This window comes from Aquarana catesbeiana, linkage group LG06 (assembly GCF_042186555.1).
Source record: "Aquarana catesbeiana isolate 2022-GZ linkage group LG06, ASM4218655v1, whole genome shotgun sequence".
In the NCBI taxonomy this organism is placed as follows: Eukaryota; Metazoa; Chordata; class Amphibia; order Anura; family Ranidae; genus Aquarana; species Aquarana catesbeiana.
The window spans coordinates 274,735,571-274,758,266 of NC_133329.1; the positions used below are offsets into that span (position 1 = coordinate 274,735,571).

Genomic DNA, 22,696 nt, shown 5'->3' on the forward strand with positions numbered 1-22,696 from the left:
CCACTCTTCTTCCTTCTAGAGAAATGGATACTGGAACCCTCAGGCCTGAGGCACCAGAATTCATACCACAGAGCCAATCATTGACAGGCAAGGAGGATCTTCTGATTTCCCTAACTGCAGAGGACACAGAGACTCTTCAACCTTCTATTGTGGAAGAAGAAGAGGCTGTTATACCAGAACTAACTGAGCCCAAAAAGCAAGGGAAAAACGCACAATTCACCCACCAATATCTATACCTCTCAAAGAACTCACAACACGCCAACCCTTCCCACTACAATTTTAGAGGAGGGCGACTCCAACTCACCCCCTGGCACATCTGGGTGGGCCATCCCAATATCGGTGGCTTGTGGGCAAGACAACCTCACCTCTTATGACAAATGGTGGGAGGTTCCCTTGCCAGGTTCATACGTGCATGCCAATTACTTGTTTTTTTTACATGTACTAACATGTTTTTGTCTCCCATTGTATTTTGAAAGCATGTAACAGGTTGTGGATATTATATGTTGATAGACTCTGTCCTTCCTTTGGGGATCAAAGGTTCTTTGGTGGGGGGGGTGTGTAGCAGGCATGTTGTAATGCTTCTCCTTTTGGTCACAAGATGGAGACAGGGAGATGCTGACTTTTCCTTCCAGAAATTTCAGAGACACAGAGCACACTGGGAAAAAGGGGAGTTTCAGGAAGAGTTGAGAAGGCTGAGGAGATTTGAGAGGGAGACAGAGTCTAGGAGCCCAGGAAAAGAAAAGGCTCTGGCATGACAGTGCAGGGACAGTGAGAAGAGAACAACCTTGCCCAAGATTGTCAGCCAGAGAAAGTGAGAGCCTGAGTTGGCAGAAATCCACAGCCATTTGGGGAATCTCCTAAGTCTGCAGCAAGTTATGGGGCCAGTGTGGAGAGAGGACGAGGCGCCATTGGAAGCTACTATAGTGTGGGGATGCAGTTCTGGGACCGGATCGTGGAGAGACAGAGCCACTCCCGGGATGCTATCTTTGCCGTGCTGCCTGCCAGAGTCACCCTAAGCAACCTAAGTGAGTTGATACCTGATCGGAGGGGCAACTAAATCAGTGTTATCATGACTGGTGAGTGGGCCTTGCAGCCAATACTTGCTACCACTGCTAGGGAATACAGTCACTAAGAGCTACTTAACCAGTGACCCCATAGCTCTAATACTGCCTGCAGGCCTTACTAACGGCCGCAACGTGTTCCAACGAGCTCCAACAAAACTTAGGACTAAGGACTGCCCCTAGAAGCTCTATCTGCTGGCCAGTTTTAAAAAGGTACTATACCTCTGTGTCATATAACAGATAAGACCAGAACTGTGTGGACTGCAACAGAGTGAACCAGACATAAAAAGGTGAAAGTTTATTAAGGTAAATGCATATACATGTGAACACACCACCAATACAGAGTGAACAAACCAAACAACCAAACAGTGATAATACACAACTAGCATATGTAGCAAAAGGGAGTACCAGAATTGTAGTCAAGCAAGGCCAGGGTCATAAACAGGAGATCAGTAGCTGGGAAGGGAAACAACAGGACAAGAGAGGATGGATGGATCACAGGAGGGACGGGTCAGGTACAAGGCTCAGGGTCCAGGGTTCAGGTAACAGGATCAACAGGTTCCAGGAATCAGGCTTCAGGTTCAGGAATCAGGGTTCCAGGATCAGGGTTACAGGATGCAGGCTGCAGGTTAGGGCTCAAGGACAATACCAGGGCAACATGAGTGTGCACTTGCCGGGTATTTATACTGCAGCTGCTAATTAAGGTCAGGTGACACCTGTCTGCAGAGGGGAATACCTGCTCCACACTGCCAGGATTCCTCCGCTGGTGGACGCCAGTACTGCGGCCCAAAGGTGACAGAATATCAGCAGGAAAAAGCCCTTCTGACAGCTCAAACTGCCAGGAGACACCTGCTGGTGGACCTCAGTACTGCATGCCAAATGATCAATATTACCAGCGGAGGAGACCTTTCCTGACACTCTGTCTATTAGTTTGAGTGCACTTAAACCTAATGTGGATTTTCTAAGTACCTTTGTTGCATTTAAAGCTTATATGCATTGTTTATTGCTAACCTGCCTGCTGAGTGTGTTCAATTCAGTTTAACTGTTACTTACTTATAATAGTCAACCAATAGGTTAAGCGTATTTACCACTAAACAGGTGTGTGTGTATTTATTGCCATATCCCACAGCCAGGGAAAAGGTATTTCTCACTTGTGTTATAAATCGTGCTTGCAGTAATTTTATTCAACCAGGTGTACCGGGGGCTGAGGTTGTTCTTTGAGTCTAGGAGCAGAACAGAGAACGCAAAATTTAACCAGCGGCTCCTTCGGGGGTGGCGCTAGAGAAACATAATGCAAGTGCAGAACAATCCAAAATGCTAAATTGTCACAGGAATAGAGGGGAAATCTTCCAATGGGGGCACTTCAAATGACAATTTTCTAAGCAGGGATTTACCTTATTCTGTAAATATTTCCTCTTCCTGCCTGCTATGTCTGTGGGATAGGAAGTGAAAGCAATTTTTCCACATAGGACTCAGCAAGCAATGATTGTGGGATTGTTTTAAGATGTTTTAACCTCCCTGGCGGTAATCCTAACTGTGGCTCGGGGTGAATTTTCATTCCCGAAAGGGGAAACCCCGAGCCACACTAGGGATTGCATTGCAGTGTCCTGGGAAAGTAACTTACCTTGTCCACAGGATCATGCAATGTCCTCCCGCTGTGTCCGCGGGCTGTGTACTCTGCCCGATGTACTGTGTGTCGGGCTCCATTCCCTGCGAGCGTGGCAACGCATGGGCACAGAGCCCGGCGCCAAATTAAAAAAAAAAAACACATACAGTACACTGTAATCTTACAGATTACATTAGTGTATGAAATCATTTCACATCCCTTTTGTCCCTAGTGCTTTGTCCAGTGTCCTGCATACAGTTCTATCTATATATATATATATATATATATATATATATATATATATATATATATATATATATATATATATATATATATATATACTGTTCTTTCTGCCTGGAAACTTGAGAATGTCCATCCCTTTACGCCAAAAGCGATTTTAAACCAGCTAGAAAACAGCGATAGTAAATTAGAATCAATTGAAGAATTGAGCGATAGTGATTCGCGGGGAAATTCGTCATCAAACACTGAAAGTAGCGACAATTCTGTAACTGAGACAATTTCGGTGTTTTTGATTTGATTACATTATTTTTTTCCTTAAGCAAAAATCTTTTATTGAATAAAGAGAAAAAGTACATACATCAGGCCATCGTGACAAACGTCAAGTATAATGTATAGTAATTCTTGATAAACATCATACGACATCCCTTATTATTGTACAAATAAACACGACACTTAGTGATCGGTACCAATTTCATAAAGTTGCGTCCATGTGATAAATCCGGTATGCCCCACATGGCATTACCCCTACTTAGTATACACATTTTGCAGTTTGATTACATTATTGAATACATTTTATTATTATTATATTATTAATATTTGTTATAATTATTTATAGTTATTTATTATATTATATTTTATGATTTTGTGTTTCAAACTTTATCATACCTGGAATGTCTACTAGACTCTTGTTTGGACATATTTAGGTGAGTTATTCCTAAGAATTACAGGCCTACAATATAAAACGCCAAATTTCCATGCGAAACAATGTACCGCTTTGAGATGCAAAAAGCTGGCATAATCATACTGCCAGGGAGGTTAAATTCCCAGTGACCACTAATGAGTGTTGGATTGTTTTGGGGGTGGTTTAATGTGTCTTGGGTATATCCGTGACATCTAGCCATTGCACACAATGCAATTTTAATGCAATACAATTTCATTCTTTACTTTCTGCCAATAATAACAGAAGACTTATGCTTGCAAGTTTCTTTATATCCAAAAATGTGTAAAAAAAAAAACACATTTGGGGGGGGTCCACTTCCCAAAAAGGGGTCATTTGGCGGTGTTTGAAATATTATACCATTTTTATTTGATATGTTTTATAACAGAATGTAAGGGAAACAGTTTTGTTTTTCAAAATTTTGTGGCTTTTTTCCTTTATATAGGTGAGAAATAAAAAACAAGTGTTTATTAAATATTACCAAAATAAAGCTCTATCTGTCACAAAAACTTATTTGGGTACAGTGTTGCATTACTGATTTATTGTCAGTCAAACTACTACAGCACTGAAAACTGAAAAATGGGCTGTAAAGGAAGGCGGGGTAACATGTTGGTATAAGGTGGTTAAGAGCAGTGTTGTCAACCTCCCGAAGTGAAATTTAGGCCTCATGCCCACGGGCGTTTTAAAAATCAAGCTGTAAACCCAGTACCGTCACCAGGAAAAAAGGGGCGTTAAAAACGTGATTTTATCTGCACTTTGCATTGGCGTTAACGTGCGTTTAGACACGTTTTAACGCGTTATCGCTAAGCAGCGTTTTTATTTTTTTAAAGACATCCCTCTGCTATTTTCCACTCCTAAATTACCCACAATGCCACAGAAAATAAAAATAAAACATGTTAGAGAGCATGTGTCAGTGCCATTTTGAGAGTTTGTTGGAGTTTTTTTTGCGTTTATGTGATTTTTCTGAGTTTTTAGTATGGATCCTGTCATCTAGAAGATAGATGAGGCAATCCTGCTGATTTCCTTGCAGAGGCTGCAGAGAAGGAGACAGGTGGAGGAGGAGAGAAGCAGCAGGCTTCGGCAGTTTTGGATGCATCCAATGGTATCCTGCCAGGGTGTCTACGGGGTACTTTACAAATATGTATGCCATACTGCGCTCATATCCGGCAAAATTCCTAAACTTCACAAGGATGTCTGTGCCGGTCTTTGATGAGCTGCTGGAGAGGCTCAGGCCAAGGCTTGCCAGGATGGACACCGTGATGCGGAACTCTGTGTCACCGGAGGTTGCTAGTGACACTCAGGTAAGTGCAATTTTAGGAATATGTACACATATGGGTTAGGGTTAGTGGATAGGGTTAGGGGTAGGGGGTAGGGGATAGGGTTGGGGTTTAGGGTTAGGGGATAAAGGTAAGGGATAGGGGTTAGGGATAAGGGGATAGGGGTTGGCGTAGGGGTTAGGGTTAGTGGTTATGGTTAGGGTTTAGGGTTGGGGTTTAGGGTTAGGGGATAGGGGGTAGGGGTTGCATGATTGGGTTAGGGATAGGAGTTAGGGTTAGGGGATAGGGGTAAGGGATAAGGGTAAGGGATAGGGGTTAGGGGTAAGGGATAGGGTAAGGGGATAGGGGTTAGGTTTTAGGGTTAGGTGTTAGGGTTAGGGGAAAGGCTAAGGGAAAGGGGTTAGGGGTAAGGGATAGGGGTAGGGCATAGGGGTTAGGGGTTAGGGTTAGGGGATGAGGGCTAGGGGTTAGGGGTAGGGGTTACGTGATCGGGTTAGGGGTTAGGATTAGGGGATAGGGGTAGGGTTAGGGGTAGGACTTCTTATTTGTATGCAGTTTTTTTTAATATGTTCAATTTTTATGTTATGTTAGGTTCCTTGCCACAGGACAAAGCTATGTCTCGTTGCCTCACTACTTCCTCCTTGGCCTCACAATGGTGGCCAGAGTGACGAGAGAAACAAGTGTGGCAAGATTGGAGGAGTTTCATGAAGTTGTAATGCCGGAGCCCACATCTGGGAATCAGTTGTCGTCACCTTTTGGGAGAAAACTCAGTTCCCCAATTCTATTGGTGCCCTTGGTGGGAAACACATCAGGACGAAGAAGCCTCCCCACTCTGGATCATCGTATTTCAATTATAAAAAATATTTTTCGGTGGTTCTCCTGACATTGGCTGATGCACATCTGAAATTCCTTCAAATTCTGTGGATGTGGGAGCATATGGCAGTCAAGGTGACGCCCGCATATTCCGTGAGTTGGCCTTCGGACGTTGTCTACATGAAGGATGGCTCAATATTCCTCCCAGCAGGCCTCTACCCTGCACTGAGGAACCTAGCTTGCCATTGGTCATGGTGGCAGATGGGGTCTTTGGACCGGCCGAAAATCTCATGAGGCCATACAGTGGCTATGGCCTCAGCCATCAACAAAAAATCTATAATTATAGGCTCAGCCGTGCACGCCGTGTTGTTGAATGTGCTCTTGGTGTGTGCACGGCCAAATGGTAAGTTTTGCTGTCCTGTATGCAGCTTGATGTTGAGTGCTCCTGGCATGCTGCGTACTGCACAACTTTCTGCAGGACAATGACAAAAGCAATGTTGAACCGGAGCCTAGTATCCAAGCTCAGAGAGTACAATTTATGGACTTGCGGTCAATGGCACATGTCATGACCATCCAAAATAAATTTGCTGAATTTTTTGTATCACCTGATAGAGAGGTGTCATGGCAAATTGATTTTGTGTAAAAAAGAATTTGGAATACATCATTAATGAGCTCTGCTTTCTTGTATTTTTCTTTAAATAAAGCTTTTCAAATTCATGTTATTCCTTTTTATGTCCATTTTTTGTCAATTGTTAAACAAGTCCTTTTCACTCTGCGTGAGGCAAGGGTATGCTTGGCCTTTTTGGGCTTAGCATACGTTTGTCTCAGGCAGAGTGCAAAGGAGTGCTGTTGTGCATCATATAAAACACGAATAATAAAACAAAATGTTTTTCTGAAAAAAAAAAATATATTTTTCAAAAATAAATGAACAGGGTTCATCACAACTGGTGATAGGTGGAGGTGAATGCTTGATCACCATGGGGATGTGGGGATTGGGGACAGGGTAATAATGATTGGGGCTGGCATTCAGGCACAAACTCATGCTGGTAGTGGGGTACACGATATGAGGGAGGTGTTAGATCATGGTGAAAATTGGGGGTAGAAGGTGCAAATTCACCGTAGGAGTTTGGGGTATAAAATGAGGTCTGGGATGGGATAGGTGGTGGCTGGCGTTGAGGAGGCGGCTGATATTGAGAGGGGGTGCTAGCACTGCTGAGGTCCCGAGGGCCATTGGGGGATCATGAGAAGCATTGTATGGATCACATGGTGGTGGCACACCCCTTATATTGGCATGTCTGTATTGCATAGCAATAGCATACATGCGATCCATACAATGCTTCTCTTGGCCTCCCCGAATGTCCTCCAGGATGTGATATAAGCTGCGGCAGAAGCAGGCACGTGGGTTGCTGGTATCCAAGATTGCATCCACACTGCACCTCTCCTGCCGCACTTCCTGCAGCAATGCTAGCACACTGTCCTCAATATTGCAGCCGCCCCTCCTCTGACGCCCACGGCCACAACCACAAACAACCCATGTTCTTGCCTGCCAGCTGACAACTCCAAAGCCCTGGATTCCTGCAAAAGAACAAAATTTTTAGATTGACATGTAGATAGACAGACAGACGATGAGATAGGCAGACATACCGGACGGACAGTTACCTCATGTGGAGACTCGCTATGACATATGCCACACTGCTGTCATGGGGTGATGCGTTGGCAGTGCTCTCCTAGGGACTGGTGGGTCTGTCCACATGTGCCTCTTCCACAGCCTCTTCCCTTTGCCGAGCAATGTTAGATGTTGTCCTGCAGAGAATACAATTTAAAAAGTTAAACAATATCCCTGGAAAATTTAAACTGCCTGCAAAGCAATGCACGTAGGGAAATATATGATGAAAAAATAACACAAAAAAAACCTTACTGTCTGCTGCTATTTATCATGTTTTGGCACAAGAAAGCCAAATTGTTGTGGTATACGTAGGTTTATTTTGTAGGGGCTGGTGCTCCACTCCGTGATGCCTTTTCCACCTGCGCTGCAAAATTTTGCCCCAAAAAAAATGGAAAAGAATTGTTAATAATCTAATATGCATTCTTCATTTACATTACACAACAAACAGATCATGCATTCAATGAAAATAGACTTACTTGTCTCCCCATGTCCTACCCACAATCACACTGTGGCAGATGAGGTTTAATGTTGAGAAATGTAAAGTTATGCACTTGGGCGCTAAGAATATGCATGCATCATACATGCTAGGGGGAGTACAACTGGGGAATCCGTGGTGGAGAAGGATCTGGTGGTTTTGGTAGATCATAAGCTCAATAATAGCATGCAATGCCAAGCTGCAGTTCCAAAGTGAGCAAAGTCCTTTCTTGTATTAAGAGAGGTATGGACTCTAGAGAAAGAGATATAATTTTGCCCCTGTTCAAATCATTAGTAAGACCACATCTGGAATAGGCAGTTCAGTTTTGGGCACCAGTTCTCAAAAAGGATATCGGGGAACTGGAGAAAGTGCAGAGAAGGGCAACCAAACTGATAAGAGGCATGGAGGAGCTCAGCTATGAGGAAAGATTAGAGGAACTGAATGTATTCACTCTTGAGAAGAGGAGAATAAGGGGGGATATAATCAACATGTTCAAATATATAAGGGGTCCATATAGTGAACTTGGTGTTGAGTTAATCTCTTTAGAGTCAACCCAGAGGACACGGGGCACTCTTTATGTCTAGAGGAAAAGAGATTTCATCTCCAAATAAGCAAAGGTTTCTTCACAATAATGCCCTGTACACATGGTCGGATTTTTCGACGCAAAATGTGCGATCGGAGCGTGTTGTCGGAAATTCCGACCGTGTGTGGACTCCATCGGACTTTTTCCATCGGATTTCCTGACACACAAAGTTTGAGAGCAGGCTATAAAATTTTCCGACAACAAAATCCGATCACGTCAATTCCGACCGTGTGGCCAATTCCGACGCACAAAGTGTCACGCATGCTCAGAAGAAATTCCGAGACGGAACAGCTCGGTCTGGTAAAATTAGCGTTCGGAAAGGATAGAGCACTTTCGTTAAGCTGCAATGTTTCAAATAGTTTAATACAGCGCACTCTCTTCTTCTTTATAATGCTAGAAGAATGAAATTTTGCTGCTGATATTCACACAGACTTCTCACAAACTTCTTTCTTTATTATTTACCATGATTTCATCAATATATTTTGATTTGTCACATCTGACAAAAAAGATATGTTTTTTTTTTTGGTTTGTATTGTTTTCAAGCCTGATCGTGTTTTAAATTTTTTTTATTTTTTTATTTTACATCCAGAATATTTTTGGGTGTGTTTTGTGTGTCAAGTTTCTACAACACCATTATTATCTTGTATTATTTAATCTCAAGGAGATTGTTTGGTGTTGGTGTCTCTTGTTAATTTCACATTGTATTTTTGAATTGTACCTGCCTCCACAAACAAACTGTCCTTTTTGAAGGAAAACACACATAGGCGAGTATAATTGAAACAAAAATTCCTTTATTAAGGGCTCAGAACCAAACAAAGAGGGAGGCAATGCTGGAGAAACAGCAGAAATTGGCGAAGCTTTTGGCCCCCAGGGCACACATCAATTATTTTACTGCAAAATTGGTGGCCTGAGGAGTCCATATCTAAGGGAGTGCAATCTGGTCCAGAAGTCCAAGAGATCCTGAACAGCAGCAGATGACATCTATGTCCCCAGGCTGTGGTCATACAAGAGCCAGCATCTTTTGACAGACAAGACTGAACCCAGGTCATCACTCCCTGGTCTTCCTTCCACGCTTCCTTCCACGCTGTGGCTCTGGTGGTGGAGTTGTGGCAGGAGGAGGAGGAGGAGGAGGAGGATGGTCAAACTCACACAGGTGGGTTTTGTGTGTGATTTCGCCCCTCACACCCTTAGTTAAGACTTTATAAAGAAGGTCCTCACACATGAGGCGTTGGCCCTCCTGCATGCCCTGCAGTTTGGTGGCAGCCATGCAGGCAAAGGCCTCTTCAGGAGTGGGGGTGGCTCTGAGGGATGCAGAAGCTTCCTGAATGAGCCTGAGCACTGAATCCTGCATGTTACTCCCCTTCCTGGGTCTTTTGTTTGGAAGGCGGAGGGGAGGAACCTGCGATTCGTTCAGGCTCCTACTGGGCCCGACCTTCTCCTGGCTACCACTTAGCCCTGCCTCCTCCTGGCTGCCACTTAGCCACACCTCCTCCTGGCTGCCACATTCCACAGCCTCCTCCTGTGTGGCACATTCCACAGCCTACTCCTCCTGGCTGAGGTCTTCCTGTGTATGAAAAAGGGACATAGTTTTAGTTTCTTCTTCATCAATCACACACAATTTTCATCTCATGACTTTTGCCAATTGAATGTTATCAAATTATAACAGACTATCATTCTGAGCCCAGCATTTTTCATTCTTGTCCCAATTATTTTTGCCCACTACTGTCTATTGATATGTAAAACACTTTATTAAATCAGCAATTAGTGATCAATAATAACATCTAGTAAACATCATTTATTGCTTGCCCAGAAATCTGTAGAAGAATTCTATACGTGGCTCCAGCTGGGCTCCTTCATTTCTTCCTGGCTGGAAGTCCCAGGTTGGACATCGGAAGCCTCAGCTGGGGTGGAAGATAGGGTGGAAGGAAGAGTGGAAGGAAGGGTTGAGAGGGATTCTCTGACTTCAGTCTGGTCTGACAGAAATCGCAATCTCACATAGTACCAGAGCCTGGGGACATAAATGTCATCTGCTGCAGCTACCGATCTCTGGGAATCTGTGACCTTCTTGCGCTCCCTAAGATAAGTGCTCCTCAGGCCACCAATTTTGGCTTTTAAATAGGGGATGGTTGCTGTGGGGACCACCGGCTTCACCAACTCCAGCAGTTTCTCCAGCGCTGCCTGCCTCTTTCGTTTATGATTATAATGAGGATGTTTCACCTGCCACAGACAGGGCAGCTCCCTGTATTTGTCTATGAACAGGGGGAGGAAGTTGTGGTCATTGAAGCCATCCATTTTATCTGCAATACACAAGACAAGACAAACCCTAATGTCAGGCTAAAGTCTCCTAATCTTGTCCCAATATAGGCCTCAATCTATAAGCAGTATAGGCCCAATTTTAAATCTTACCTTCGTTATCACGATCGGTGCCTCTGATACTTCTTCCTCCGCTCACAGATCGTACGCAAGACGCACGCGTGTTACCCTTTATATACACTGCGCATGCGTGAAACTCCGCCCACCCCTGATGTTCTTTCTAGTCTATTCCCCACCCCTTCTCGTTCGGCGCAGTGGGGAAGAGCACATGCGGAGAAACAGCAGGTGTCAGATAATTACACCAACGAGGAGGAGGAAAGCCCGGAGCCTGAAACGTCTGGATCCAGAAAGAGACGATTTAAGGCCTCAAATATGTCCTTTGGGGAGATGTTGGAGATGGTGGATATCCTGAAGAAGGCCGACTATGACGGGAAGTGTGGACCTTACCCCAACCCCAAAGTCCGAAAGGCCAAGATCATGGCGAAAGTGGTCAAGAGTCTGCACCGGAATTTTGGGGTACGACGATCCAAGGATCAGCTCAGGAAGTGGTGGTCGGACCTGAAATTAAGGGAGCACAAGCAGTACAGAAGGATCAGGAGAGTGCTGCAAAAAAGTAAGTAGTTGTCCTGTGTTCCTATTCTTTCTTTTTATTACTTTGGTGCTGCTCCATGTGCTTTTCTTTACCGTTGTACAGTTTAAAATGGCAACTTTCATGTTCATGGGCACATTGTTCGTTCGTATGAAACATTGTTCATTCAGCCTAGAAAACACCATTGTTTTGGCCATATGCATTTGAATACATTTTTTCGGCCCTACTTCTATTCAAATAATGTTGGTGCCTAGATGGGTTTGTAAGTAGAATGTAATGCAAACTAGATTCTGTGTAAGGAGAGGACACTCAGCAGCTGTTTACACATCTGGACACTGGAGCACTAGTGTGGGACACCAGAACACCCTTTTTATTAGGGTGTCCCACACAGTTGCTCCAGTGTATAGTATAGGGGTGTCTCCATCTGTGAAGCTTGTACAAAACAGGTATTCAAGCTTGACAAAGGGAAAAAATATTTCTTCATCTTGGAACTGTGCCAAAATAGACAATTGTACCCCACTTCCAAGCAATGTTTCATATTCCTATTTCTGCCATGGAATATCTGTGTGCTAAGTATACCTATTTTTTTTTTACATAGGGGAGAAAAGACTCGGAGGACACCACTCACCCCTGGAGACCAGAGACCCCCCACCTCAGGAAGAAGGGGAAATCCCCCAAAGACAAGCAGAGCAGCAGGAGGAGGGAGACGTGGTGGAAATAGTCACCACAACAGGTAAGTGTCTGCGACCACAGGCTCAGGTAAGAGATGGATGCTGGCATATTTATAATACATGGTATGTTTTTGTTTCTATATTTTTAGGTGATCATGATGTTGTGGATCCAGATAATTTCACCAGTGAAAGTGCACAGATCCTGATCGGGAAGATCATGGGGTGTAATAGGGACTTGGAAAACATCCAGAAAAACATCAATGATGTTAAAAAAAAAATGAAGAACATCATTGATGTTTTATGGCGAGTTTGAAACACCTCCAAATCCCTTCCCTCTTTTGTGCTTTTTGTAATCTCAAAATTTCTCTTATTTTTGGACATATTCGAGAAAAGCCAAATTTTGAGGATGCACACAGTGTGTCAACATGTGCTATCTGCCATCACGGGCGATCAATGGACGCGTTTTGGGGGTGCAACCCCATCCTCAATAATAAAGTAGCTGAGAGGAAGGGGTTGCACCCCCAAAACATGTCCCTTGATCCCCCATGATGGCAGCTAGCACATGTTGACATTCGGCAATTTGTGTGCATCTTCAAAATTTGGCTTTTCCAGGGGTGACTTCACCCCATCTGAATGCAATATCAAACACAGTTTAGAAATACTCATGTCTGATATTGCGTTCAACTTCTACAAAAGTTGAACTTTGTAAGTTCCAGATTTGTGTATTTCTTGTTGGTTTTAAACATGCCTGTTTTACCTTAAATGGACATTTCTACTTTTAGTAATGTGACCAAACAAATTGTTATACAACAAACATGTTGGTTTGTTTTAAAAACCTTTGATAAATGCACATGTGATGGGCTGGTATTAAAAAGATTGATAATCAAGAATGTGTGGATTATTGTTTCAATGTTCCAAAACTTTTGCTGTGCTAAAATTGGTGCTTTCAGTGACAATGGGGGTTATTTCCTAAGGGCAAATCCACTTTGCACTACAAGTGCAGTTTCAGTACAGTCTCAAGTACACTTGTAGTGCAAAGTGTATTTTCCTTTAGTAAATAACACCCAACAGTGCTTTGTAATGTTACACAATCAGGCCATTTTCAGGACTCCCCACATTTCTGTCAGGGTCAGCTAAATAAAAAACACAAGCAGTAAATGTCACCAAAGATTTTAGTAGTTAAAATGATTTTTTTATTTAAAAAATGTTTCAGACATTGTCTGGCATATTGATGGCCCCCTACCCGCAAAGTATTCTAGGTATCTAAGACGGACCTCGTGGGCACTCAGGGGGGGCAAGCCAGGACGGCCACTTTCAAGCGCCGTCAGGGTTGGTTCATTATGAATTCCGGCTTCAGGCCCAACTGAGCCAGCATAGTTGGCAGAATTTTTCCTTAAAAAGTTGTGTAGAACACAGCACACCAGGATGATGTGATTGAGTTTATACTCCGCCATATGTATGGGTGTAAGAGATAGGCGGAACCGGCTGGCCATGATTCCAAACGTGTTCTCCACCACTCTTCTGGCTCTGGCCAGCCAGTAATTAAAAACCCTCTGGTCCGGGGTGAGGGTCCTCATAGGGAATGGCCGCATAAGATGGTCCCCCAGCGCAAATGCTTCATCCGCAACGAAGACGAATTGGAGTCCTTCCACATTGTCTTCTGGAGGTGGCAGATCCAAGCTGCCATTCTGGAGATGCCTGTAGAACTCCGTCTGGGCGATGACTCCACCATCGGACATCCAGCCATTCTTCCCCACGTCCACATACAGGAACTCGTAAGTAGCCGACACCACCGCCAACATCACAATACTATTGAACCCCTTATAGTATAGCATGACCCTGAGTTGGGTGGTGGGACGATGTGGACGTGTTTCCTATCAATTGCCCCTCCGCAGTTAGGAAAGTCCCACCGCTGGGCAAAGTGGGAGGCCACAGTCTGCCATTCCTGTGGGTTGGAAGGAAACTGTGGAGTCAAACAAGAAAAGGAAATTAATCATTTTGCACATAAACATGGAAAGCAGATTAGACACAAACATTCTTGGCCAACATCAGTATAACATTTATTTTAGGGAGTATTTAAAGACAAAGGTATAAGGTCCACCTATCAGATTCCCCCCCCCCCCATGGGCCATTTCTAACATTTTAGGGGGGGAGATGTTTTGGACAGGTAACCCTCTCCACTTCATTTAGAGATGAATGCCTAAATAATGTGTATTACTTTGGCCAGCCCCTCCTTACGTTACAACTATTGGCAGCCCAATGGACAGGTAAGAAGTATCATAATACAAAGAGATAAATACACACTGTACACATTTTAGCACATTTTGACATTCTGCTATTACCTATCAAGATAATAAAAGGATACAAAAACTTTAAACATTAACATTTAAAAGTATTCAGGCAGGCCCTTGCACTACATGCTTTGGGGAATTCATCCATAAATATGACCACAAAAAAGGTAGGTATAGTGTGTATGGGTTTTGCAAAGTCAGCAGATACATGATTGGTATAAGCTGACTTAGCAGTTGGGGGGAGGGAGGGTTCCAAATGATTTGGGGACACCAAAAAAAAAGCCTCTGGTACTCTGCCTGAATTTAAAGCACAAATCCCAATTTACCACATTTTAGGGGGTGTTTGGGGTACAGCACTACTATGGAGCTGACAAAATACATTGTTAAGTGACTACACGAGGTAAATATAGGGCCAGGAGAGCATGCTGGGGAGGTAAGTGAAGGCAAATATGCATGAAGGACAAAAAAACAAATAAAAAAAACAGCATGCATGAGGACAAATGGGACATTCACAGCATATTACAATCATGGTAATTAGGGAATAAGGAAAGAAATACAATACATTAGCAAACATTAAATACAATAAAATGTGATGTTAAAGGATAAAAATCTTACCTTAATATAGTCCTTCTGCAGGACCTGGATGATGGCAGAACAGGTCTCTGGGATAATGATCCCCAGAACCTGGGGGGAGATGCCTGTCGAGAACTTGAGGTCCTGCAGGCTTCCCCCGTCGCCAAGTACTGCAGGGTGGCGATGAGCCTCTGCTCCGGAGTGATGGCTTGCCTCATGCAGGTATCCTGCCTGCTAATATAAGGGTCAGCAAAGCCAACAAACGGTGAAATACTGGGTCTGCCATCCGCAGAAAGTTCCTGAAATCATCAGGATTATTCTCACGGATCTCACAGAGCAAAGGCATGTGACAGAACTGGTCACGCTGGAGCAACCAATTCTTGGTCCATGAACTCCTCCCCACCCTGTTCATGGACTGGTAAGGACCCCAACACCAAGCTCCCGCACAGCACAAACTCTACAAGGAGTACGTATACGCAACATGGCTAGAAAACGGTCGGCTGCTCAGAACGAATTAACAGAACGCACTGAAGAACAGCAAGGCCTTTGAAGAGTGACCTGAAAAACAGTAATGAACGAACAAGAACACAATGACAGAGTCACACGTAACTCGCTGCACGCACTGAAGACCAGATACAAACCCACAAGCACAAACTGAACAGCAGAAAACGATCTGAAAGCCATGAGTCTGAAAAAGCGTGAATCGTCTCTCGCCAAACTTTTACTAACACGAGATTAGCAAAAGGAGCCCAAAGGGTGCCGCGCTTGGTTCGGACCTGCCCTTTTCTAGTCTTGTCGTACGTGGTGTACGTGACCGTGGTCTTGGCGATCGGAACTTCAGACAACTTTGTGCGACCGTGTGTATGCAGAACAAGTTTGAGCCAACATCGGTCAGAAAAAATCAATGGATTTTGTTGTCGGAATGTCCGATCAATGTCCGATCGTGTGTACGGGGCATTAGAGCTGTGAAAATGTGGAATAGACTCCTGCCAGAGATGGTTCTGGCCAGCTCAGTAGATTGCTTTAAGAAAGGCCTGGATACTTTCCTAAATGTACATAATATAACTGGGTACTAACATTTATAGGTAAAGTTGATCCACGGAAAATCCTTTCTTGGGGGATCAGGAAGGAATTTTTTCCCCTGCTGTAGCAAATTGGAGCATGTTCTGCTGGGGTTTTTTGCCTTCCTCTGGATCAACTGAGGGTATAAAATTGGGTATATTGGATTGTACGATATTTTTTATTTTATTTATTTATTGTTTTTAAGGTTGAACTGGATGGACTTGTCTTTTTTCAACCTGACTAACTATGTAACTATGCAAAGGACTTTTGGGTAATGTCCAGACAGGAATTTCCTGTGATTCCAGACATTACAGTGACCTATCAAATTTTTATAGCTTAAAAACGCAGATGCCAAAAACACAGCTTAACATTGTATACAGTGTTAGCCCGTGTCTTTGAGTGTCTGGCATTTTTATAGCTCTAGCGTCGCGCCTCAGAACGCGCTGGTTGTGGGGTTTTTTTGGAGCTTAACCTCCCTGGCGGTATGATTATTTTGGATTTTAGGTGCTGAAACGGTACAATTATTTTGCATGGAAATTTGGCGTTTTATATGGTAGGCCTGTAATTCTTAACAATAACACACTTAAATCTGTCCAAACAAAAGTCTAGTAGACATCCCGGGTATGATGAAGTTTGAAACACAAAATCATAAATTATAATATAATAAGTAAATATAAATGATTAAAAAAAATAATAATATAATAATAATAAAATAAATTTCCCCACGATTCACTATCGCTCAATTCTGCAAGTGTTCTAATTTACTATCACTGTTTTCTAGCAGGTCTAAAGCCACTTTTGACATAAAGGGACACTTTTTGGTTGCTATGGACAATCTCAAGTTTCCAGGCAGAAAGAACAGTATATATAATATAAAACTGCATGCAGGACATTGGACAAAGCACTGGGGACAAAAGGGATGTGCAATGATTTCATACAGTACTGTAATCTGTAAGAATACAGTACTGTATGCAGGGCTGTGTTTTGGCCTAGGCCGACAAGGCCTAGGCCTAGGGCGGCACTTTGCGGGGGGCGGCAAAAAGGGCCGCCCCCCGCATGAGATAAAGCCCCCCCCCACCCGTCTTGCTGATTCCCGGCTCCCGCTGCCGCCTCCTGCACACTTGCAGCCCACGGCGGCCGGCTTTCTGTAGCGGCGCCACTGTGTATGGGCGTGCTTGGCAGAGGATGGGGGCATGTATCTCACGCCCCCCTACTCTCCGACAAGCATGCCCATACACCACGGCGCCGCTACAGAAAGCCGGCCGCCGTGGGCTGCAAGTGTGCGGGCAGCGGGAGCCGGGAATCAGCAAGACGGGTGGGGGGACTTTATCTCATGCGGGAGGGCGGCGTGTGTCACTCGCGCCCCCATAAGCAACAGGTGACAGGTGGAGCCTTAAGCTCCGCCTACCCTCCCCTGCACTGCATCTTCTCCTTGGCCCTGGGGCTGTGACGTCAGGAGGAGAGAGAGGAGCACGAGGGAAACCCCCAGGACAGCAGGTACAGTGATTTAATAAAGTATATCAATGTTATGGGCACTGGCAGCATTTGATGGGCACTGGCAGAATTTGATGGGCACTGGCAGCATTTGATGGGCACTGGCAGAATTTGATGGGCACAGTGGCTGCATTTGATGGGCACAGTGGCTGCATTTGATGGGCACAGTGGCTGCGTTTGAGGGCACAATGGCTGCGTTTGATGGCACAGTGGCTGCATTTGATGGGCACAGTGGCAGCATTTGATGGGCACAGTGGCTGCGTTGGAGGGCACAATGGCTGCGTTTGATGGGCACAGTGGCTGCGTTTGATGGGCACGGTGGCTGCATTTGATGGGCACAGTGGCTGCATTTGATGGGCACAGTGGCTGCATTTGATTGTCACAGTGGCAGCATTTGATGGGCACAGTGGCTGCGTTTGAGGGCACAGTGGCAGCATTTGATGGGCACAGTGGCTGCGTTTGAGGGCACAGTGGCAGCATTTGATGGGCACAGTGGCTGCGTTTGAGGGCACAGTGGCTGCGTTTGATGGCACAGTGGCTGCGTTTAAGGGCACAGTGGCTGCGTTTGATGGCACAATGGCTACGTTTGATAGCACTGTGGCTACGTTTGATGGCACAGTGGCTGCGTTTGATGGGGCACAGTGGCTGCGTTTGATGGGCATAGTGGCTGCAATTGATGGGCACAGTGGCTGCAATTGATGGGCACAGTGGCTGCAATTGATGGGCACAGTGGCTGCGTTTGAGGGCACAGTGGCTGCGTTTGATGGGCACAGTGGCTGCGTTTGATGGGCACAGTGGCTGCGTTTGATGGGCACAGTGGCTGCGTTTGATGGACACAGTGGCTGCATTTGATGGGCACAGTGGCTGCATTTGATGGGCACAGTGGCTGCATTTGATGGGCACAGTGACTGCGTTTGATGGGGCATAGTGAGGCTGCAATTGATGGGCACAGTGAGACCCCCCGTGATAGCATTAAAACTCAGCAGCTAAAAATACTGTAGCTGCTGACTTTTAATATTAGAACACTTACCTGTCCAGGGATCCAGCGATGTCGTCACCTCAGCTGATTTTCGGATTGGCTCTCGGGTTTTGCCACTATCATTCATGGTAAGGGAAACCGACCGGTTCCCTACTGCACATGTATGAAGCACGTTGCACTTTCTGAATGGCCCAGTGGAGGAAGGAGGGGGGGGCAAACTTCAGAGGGGATAGCACAGTCTCCCGGAAGGGGGGAAGGGTACCTGTCAGAAACAGGTACCCGTTCCCCCCCTGAAAGGTGCCAAATGAGCCTAAAGAGGAAGGGGTGTTGTTTACAGATGATAGGGTGGGTCTTAAACAGGAAGGGGTGTGGCCTCGGCAGGATGGGGTGGGTCGTATTTAAATTAGGGGGGTGCATGCGTTTAGTCAGGCCTAGGGCAGCACAAAACCTAAATACACCACTGACTGTATGTGTTATGATTTTTACATTTTCTGTAATTTGCCGCCAGGCTCCGCCTCCGTGCATCGCAACGCTCGCAGGGGACGGAGCCTGGCATAGAGATGCTTCGGGCACAGGACAGAGCCTGCAGACACCGCAGAGGGACATCGCAGGATCCTGGGGACAAGGTAAGTAACACTGCACCAGGATCCTGAGATGTAATCCCGAGTTTGGCTCGGGGTTACCGCTAATGGTGCCGAAATTTAACCCCGAGCCACATTCGGGAATACCGTCAGGGAGGTTAAAAACGCCTATGCCATTTACAGCTCAAAAACGCCTTGGTGGACATGATGCCATAGGCTAACATGGAGAGGCATTTTTAAGCTTCAAAAGACGCTCCTAAAAGCGTCTGTAAAAACGCACATGAGCATAAGGGCCTTACTGGCAGGATGCCAAAATTTACAAACGGCACCAATTTTTTTTACTGGCGAAAATCATGACATTTACTGACAGATCCGCATTTTTTTACTGACCCTGCAAAAAAATACATAAAATGGCCATTTTCAGTGCAACACAATGCAAATATCAATATTTCAACTATAATCATGTAGCTAGTGCTATTCGCAATGTGTTAAAGGTAAAACAAAAGTCAAAAACTATATTTCTCAATTTACATGAAGGTCAGGTTACTATAACCTAGCAGAGTTCCCCCATACATCAGAGTATGCAGGATTTCCTCTTACAGTGCAAGGTGAACTCTGATGTAAAGGGGAATGCTGCAGATCATGATCTACGGGGGAACTCTGATGTAAGAGGGGGCTCTGGGGACCAGAGACCACCTTATATCAGAGTCCACTGCATTCCCCTTTACATCAGACTTCCCACTTATATTAGGGTCTGCAGCATTGTCCTTTACATTAGAGTTCCCCTTTACATCCAGGTCTGCAGAGTCCCCCCTTGCACTGTAAGAGGGAATCATGCAGACTTAGTAAAAAGCAGGGTACTCTGATGTGGGGGGGGGGGGGTGCACCACTCTGGTGACCAGAGACCACCTTCCGCAGAGTGAATACACTAAGGCAAGGGGGGGGGTTACTGATATGAGGGAACCCTTATATCAGTTCCCCCTTACGTTATTGTATTCACTCCCACCTTACACTGGCCTTGCGACTCCTCCCCATAGTCCACACACATTTGACTCCTCCCGTGACCCCCATCCCGGCAGCGCCTTCACTCTTGACTCCTCTCTGAGCTCCCCTCAGAGACTACATACATGATTCAAGACAAGAGATGGTCAGAGATTGCAGACATGATATAATAGATAGTCAGAGATTGCAGACATGATACAATAGATAGTCAGAGATTTCAGACATGATAGAAGAGATGGTCAGAGACTGCAGATATGATACAAGAGATGGTCAGAGACTGCAGACATGATACAGGAGAGGGTCAGAGACTGAGGACATGATGCAGGAGATGGTCAGAGACTACAGACATGATACAGGAGATGGTCAGAGACTGAGGACATGATAGAGGAGATGCTCAGAGACTCAGGACATGATACAGGGGATGGTCAGAGACTACGGACATCATACAGGAGATGGTCAGAGACTAAGGACATCATGCAGGAGATGGTCAGAGACTGCAGACATAGTACAGGAGACGGTCAGAGACTGAGGACATGATACAGGAGATATTGAGAGATTGCAGACATGATACAAGCATTGGTTCAAGGCTGTGGACATGATACAGGAGGTGGTTAAAGGCTGTGGACAGGATACAGGAGATGGTGGTTAAAGGCTGCGGACAGGATACGGGAGGTGGTTAGCGGCTGTGGACAGGATACAGGAGGTGGTGGTTAAAGGCCGCGGAAAGGATACGGGAGGTTGTTAGCTGCTGCGGATAGGATACAGGAGGTGGTGGTTAAAGGCTGCGGACAGTATACAGGAGGTGGTGGTTAAAGGCTGCGGACAGGATACAGGAGGTGGTGCTTAAAGGCTGCAGACAGGATACAGGAGGTGGTGGTTAAAGGCTGCAGACAGGATACGTCAGGTGGTGGTTAAAGGCTGTGGACAGGATACGGGAGGTTGTTGTTAAAGGTTGCAGACAGGATACAGGAGGTGGTTAGCGTCTGCAGACAGGATACAGGAGGTGGTGGTTAAAGGCCGCGGAAAGGATACAGGAGGTGGTTAGCGACTGCGAACAGGATACAGGAGGTGGTGGTTAAAGGCTGCAGACAGGATACAGGAGATGGTGGTTAAAGGCTGCGGACAGTATACAGGAGGTGGTGGTTAAAGGCTGCGGACAGGATATGGGAGGTGGTGGTGGTTAAAAGCTGCAGACAGGATACAGGAGGTGGTGGTTAAAGGCTGCAGACAGGATACGGGAGGTGGTGTTTAAAGGCTGCGGACAGGATACAAGAGGTGGTTAGAGGTTGTGGACATTGATCTGTGATACTTTAAAATCTCATCAGGCACTGCCGCTCATCTGGTAACTGCTTTCTATGCAGTAAAACCACGGACTCTCCCAACCTACCCGTCCCATACCAATACCTTTCTCTTACCAGACTTGTCTCAAGAGAGCCATGGAGTCAGCAGATGCCATTCTACCAGGAGTGTGAGTTCTAAATAGTCCCCACTAGAACACATGACCATAAAGCTGCACTCGCAGCACAGACTCCCAGTATCTCACACTCAATAGCAGCACTGCAGCCTTCAGCTTCGGCTCGCTCGGCTCCTGGGCTGGCGTGGTGTGGTGGTGACATCTTTACTCCGTGCCATGCTCGCACAGCCTGGTCTGTCAGACCTGCCCCCCGGTGCCAATGAAATACAAGATCGGTTCGGATTGACTTGGGCATCTCCAGGAAATGCGCATGCGTACTTCCAATCTGAGCTGATCACAGCCATTTTTACTGGCACTTTTCTCCTGCTACGGGCTTTTACGGGCAGGAGAAAAGTGCCCTGTTTTTACGGGCTGCACGTGAAGATACGGGCGGTCAGCAACACTGGTTAATGATACAGAAAATACATTTTGTTTTGCATTTGCATTTTTTTTTGCCTGGTATTAATGTAATTTAATTTACTATATTTATTGTTTAATCTTCTCTCTAGCACCTTGCAAGTGACCAGCACAGACGAGTATCCAGGCTGCATAAGAATCGATTTACTACAAGCGCATTGATGGAGCGATTCTTGCAGGATGTTCATCTCTACCATCCTCAAAACTACCATGATACTAGGTAAGAGATTATTTTGTCACAACATACCTTCTGCTATCTTAGTATGGTATTTATGAGAACCTACAGAACCAAAATTGGTGGTTCATTTTTAGAACTAAAGTGGAAGCCTTGTTAAGTTTTATTTGTCTGAATAGGGTGGAAAAAGGGTTTTTGTCATGCTGCCCTAATAAAGGGACCCTACATGGTTCTAAAATGTTGGCTTTTTGTACTGATCATTCCAGTGAAAATCGACATCCTTTATAATGAATGGACCTATACCTGGACATGCACCTTTTTTCATGAATGATTGTGCCATCAATTAGATTCTTTCAGCACTCCTATAAGTAAAATTGTTATATGTACCATATGGTGTGTAGCTAATGTATATATCTCTTTGAACCTTTGATTAGAATTCCCTTCACTTCCTGCCCAGTTGACAACTGTCCAACAATGTCCACCATCTCTAAAAAAATAGCCCCCTTTTGCCTAGTAAATAATCCTAGTTTTCAGCTGAGAGTGAAATTTAAAAAAAAAAAATATCCACAGGTTTTCCACCAATAATTTTGAAAAAAATTATTTGTTCTTTAACGTTTGATCTTTTTGATAAGACAGAAACAATTGCCTCTAACCCTA

The 22,696-nt window shown here is 45.0% G+C and overlaps 1 protein-coding gene across 4 annotated transcripts in view; it reads left to right on the forward strand.

Annotated features, from left to right (window-relative positions):
* The window catches only part of ZDBF2 (zinc finger DBF-type containing 2), a 94,751-nt gene that overhangs the window by 57,677 nt on the left and 14,378 nt on the right, over positions 1 to 22,696 (forward strand). For all 4 annotated transcript variants that reach the window (XM_073633379.1, XM_073633377.1, XM_073633380.1 and 1 more), the window contains one exon: positions 21,957 to 22,084. In XM_073633379.1, coding sequence (XP_073489480.1) covers positions 22,026 to 22,084 — 59 coding nt within the window. In that variant the 5' untranslated portion in view covers positions 21,957 to 22,025. The remainder of the gene's footprint in view (positions 1 to 21,956; positions 22,085 to 22,696) is intronic.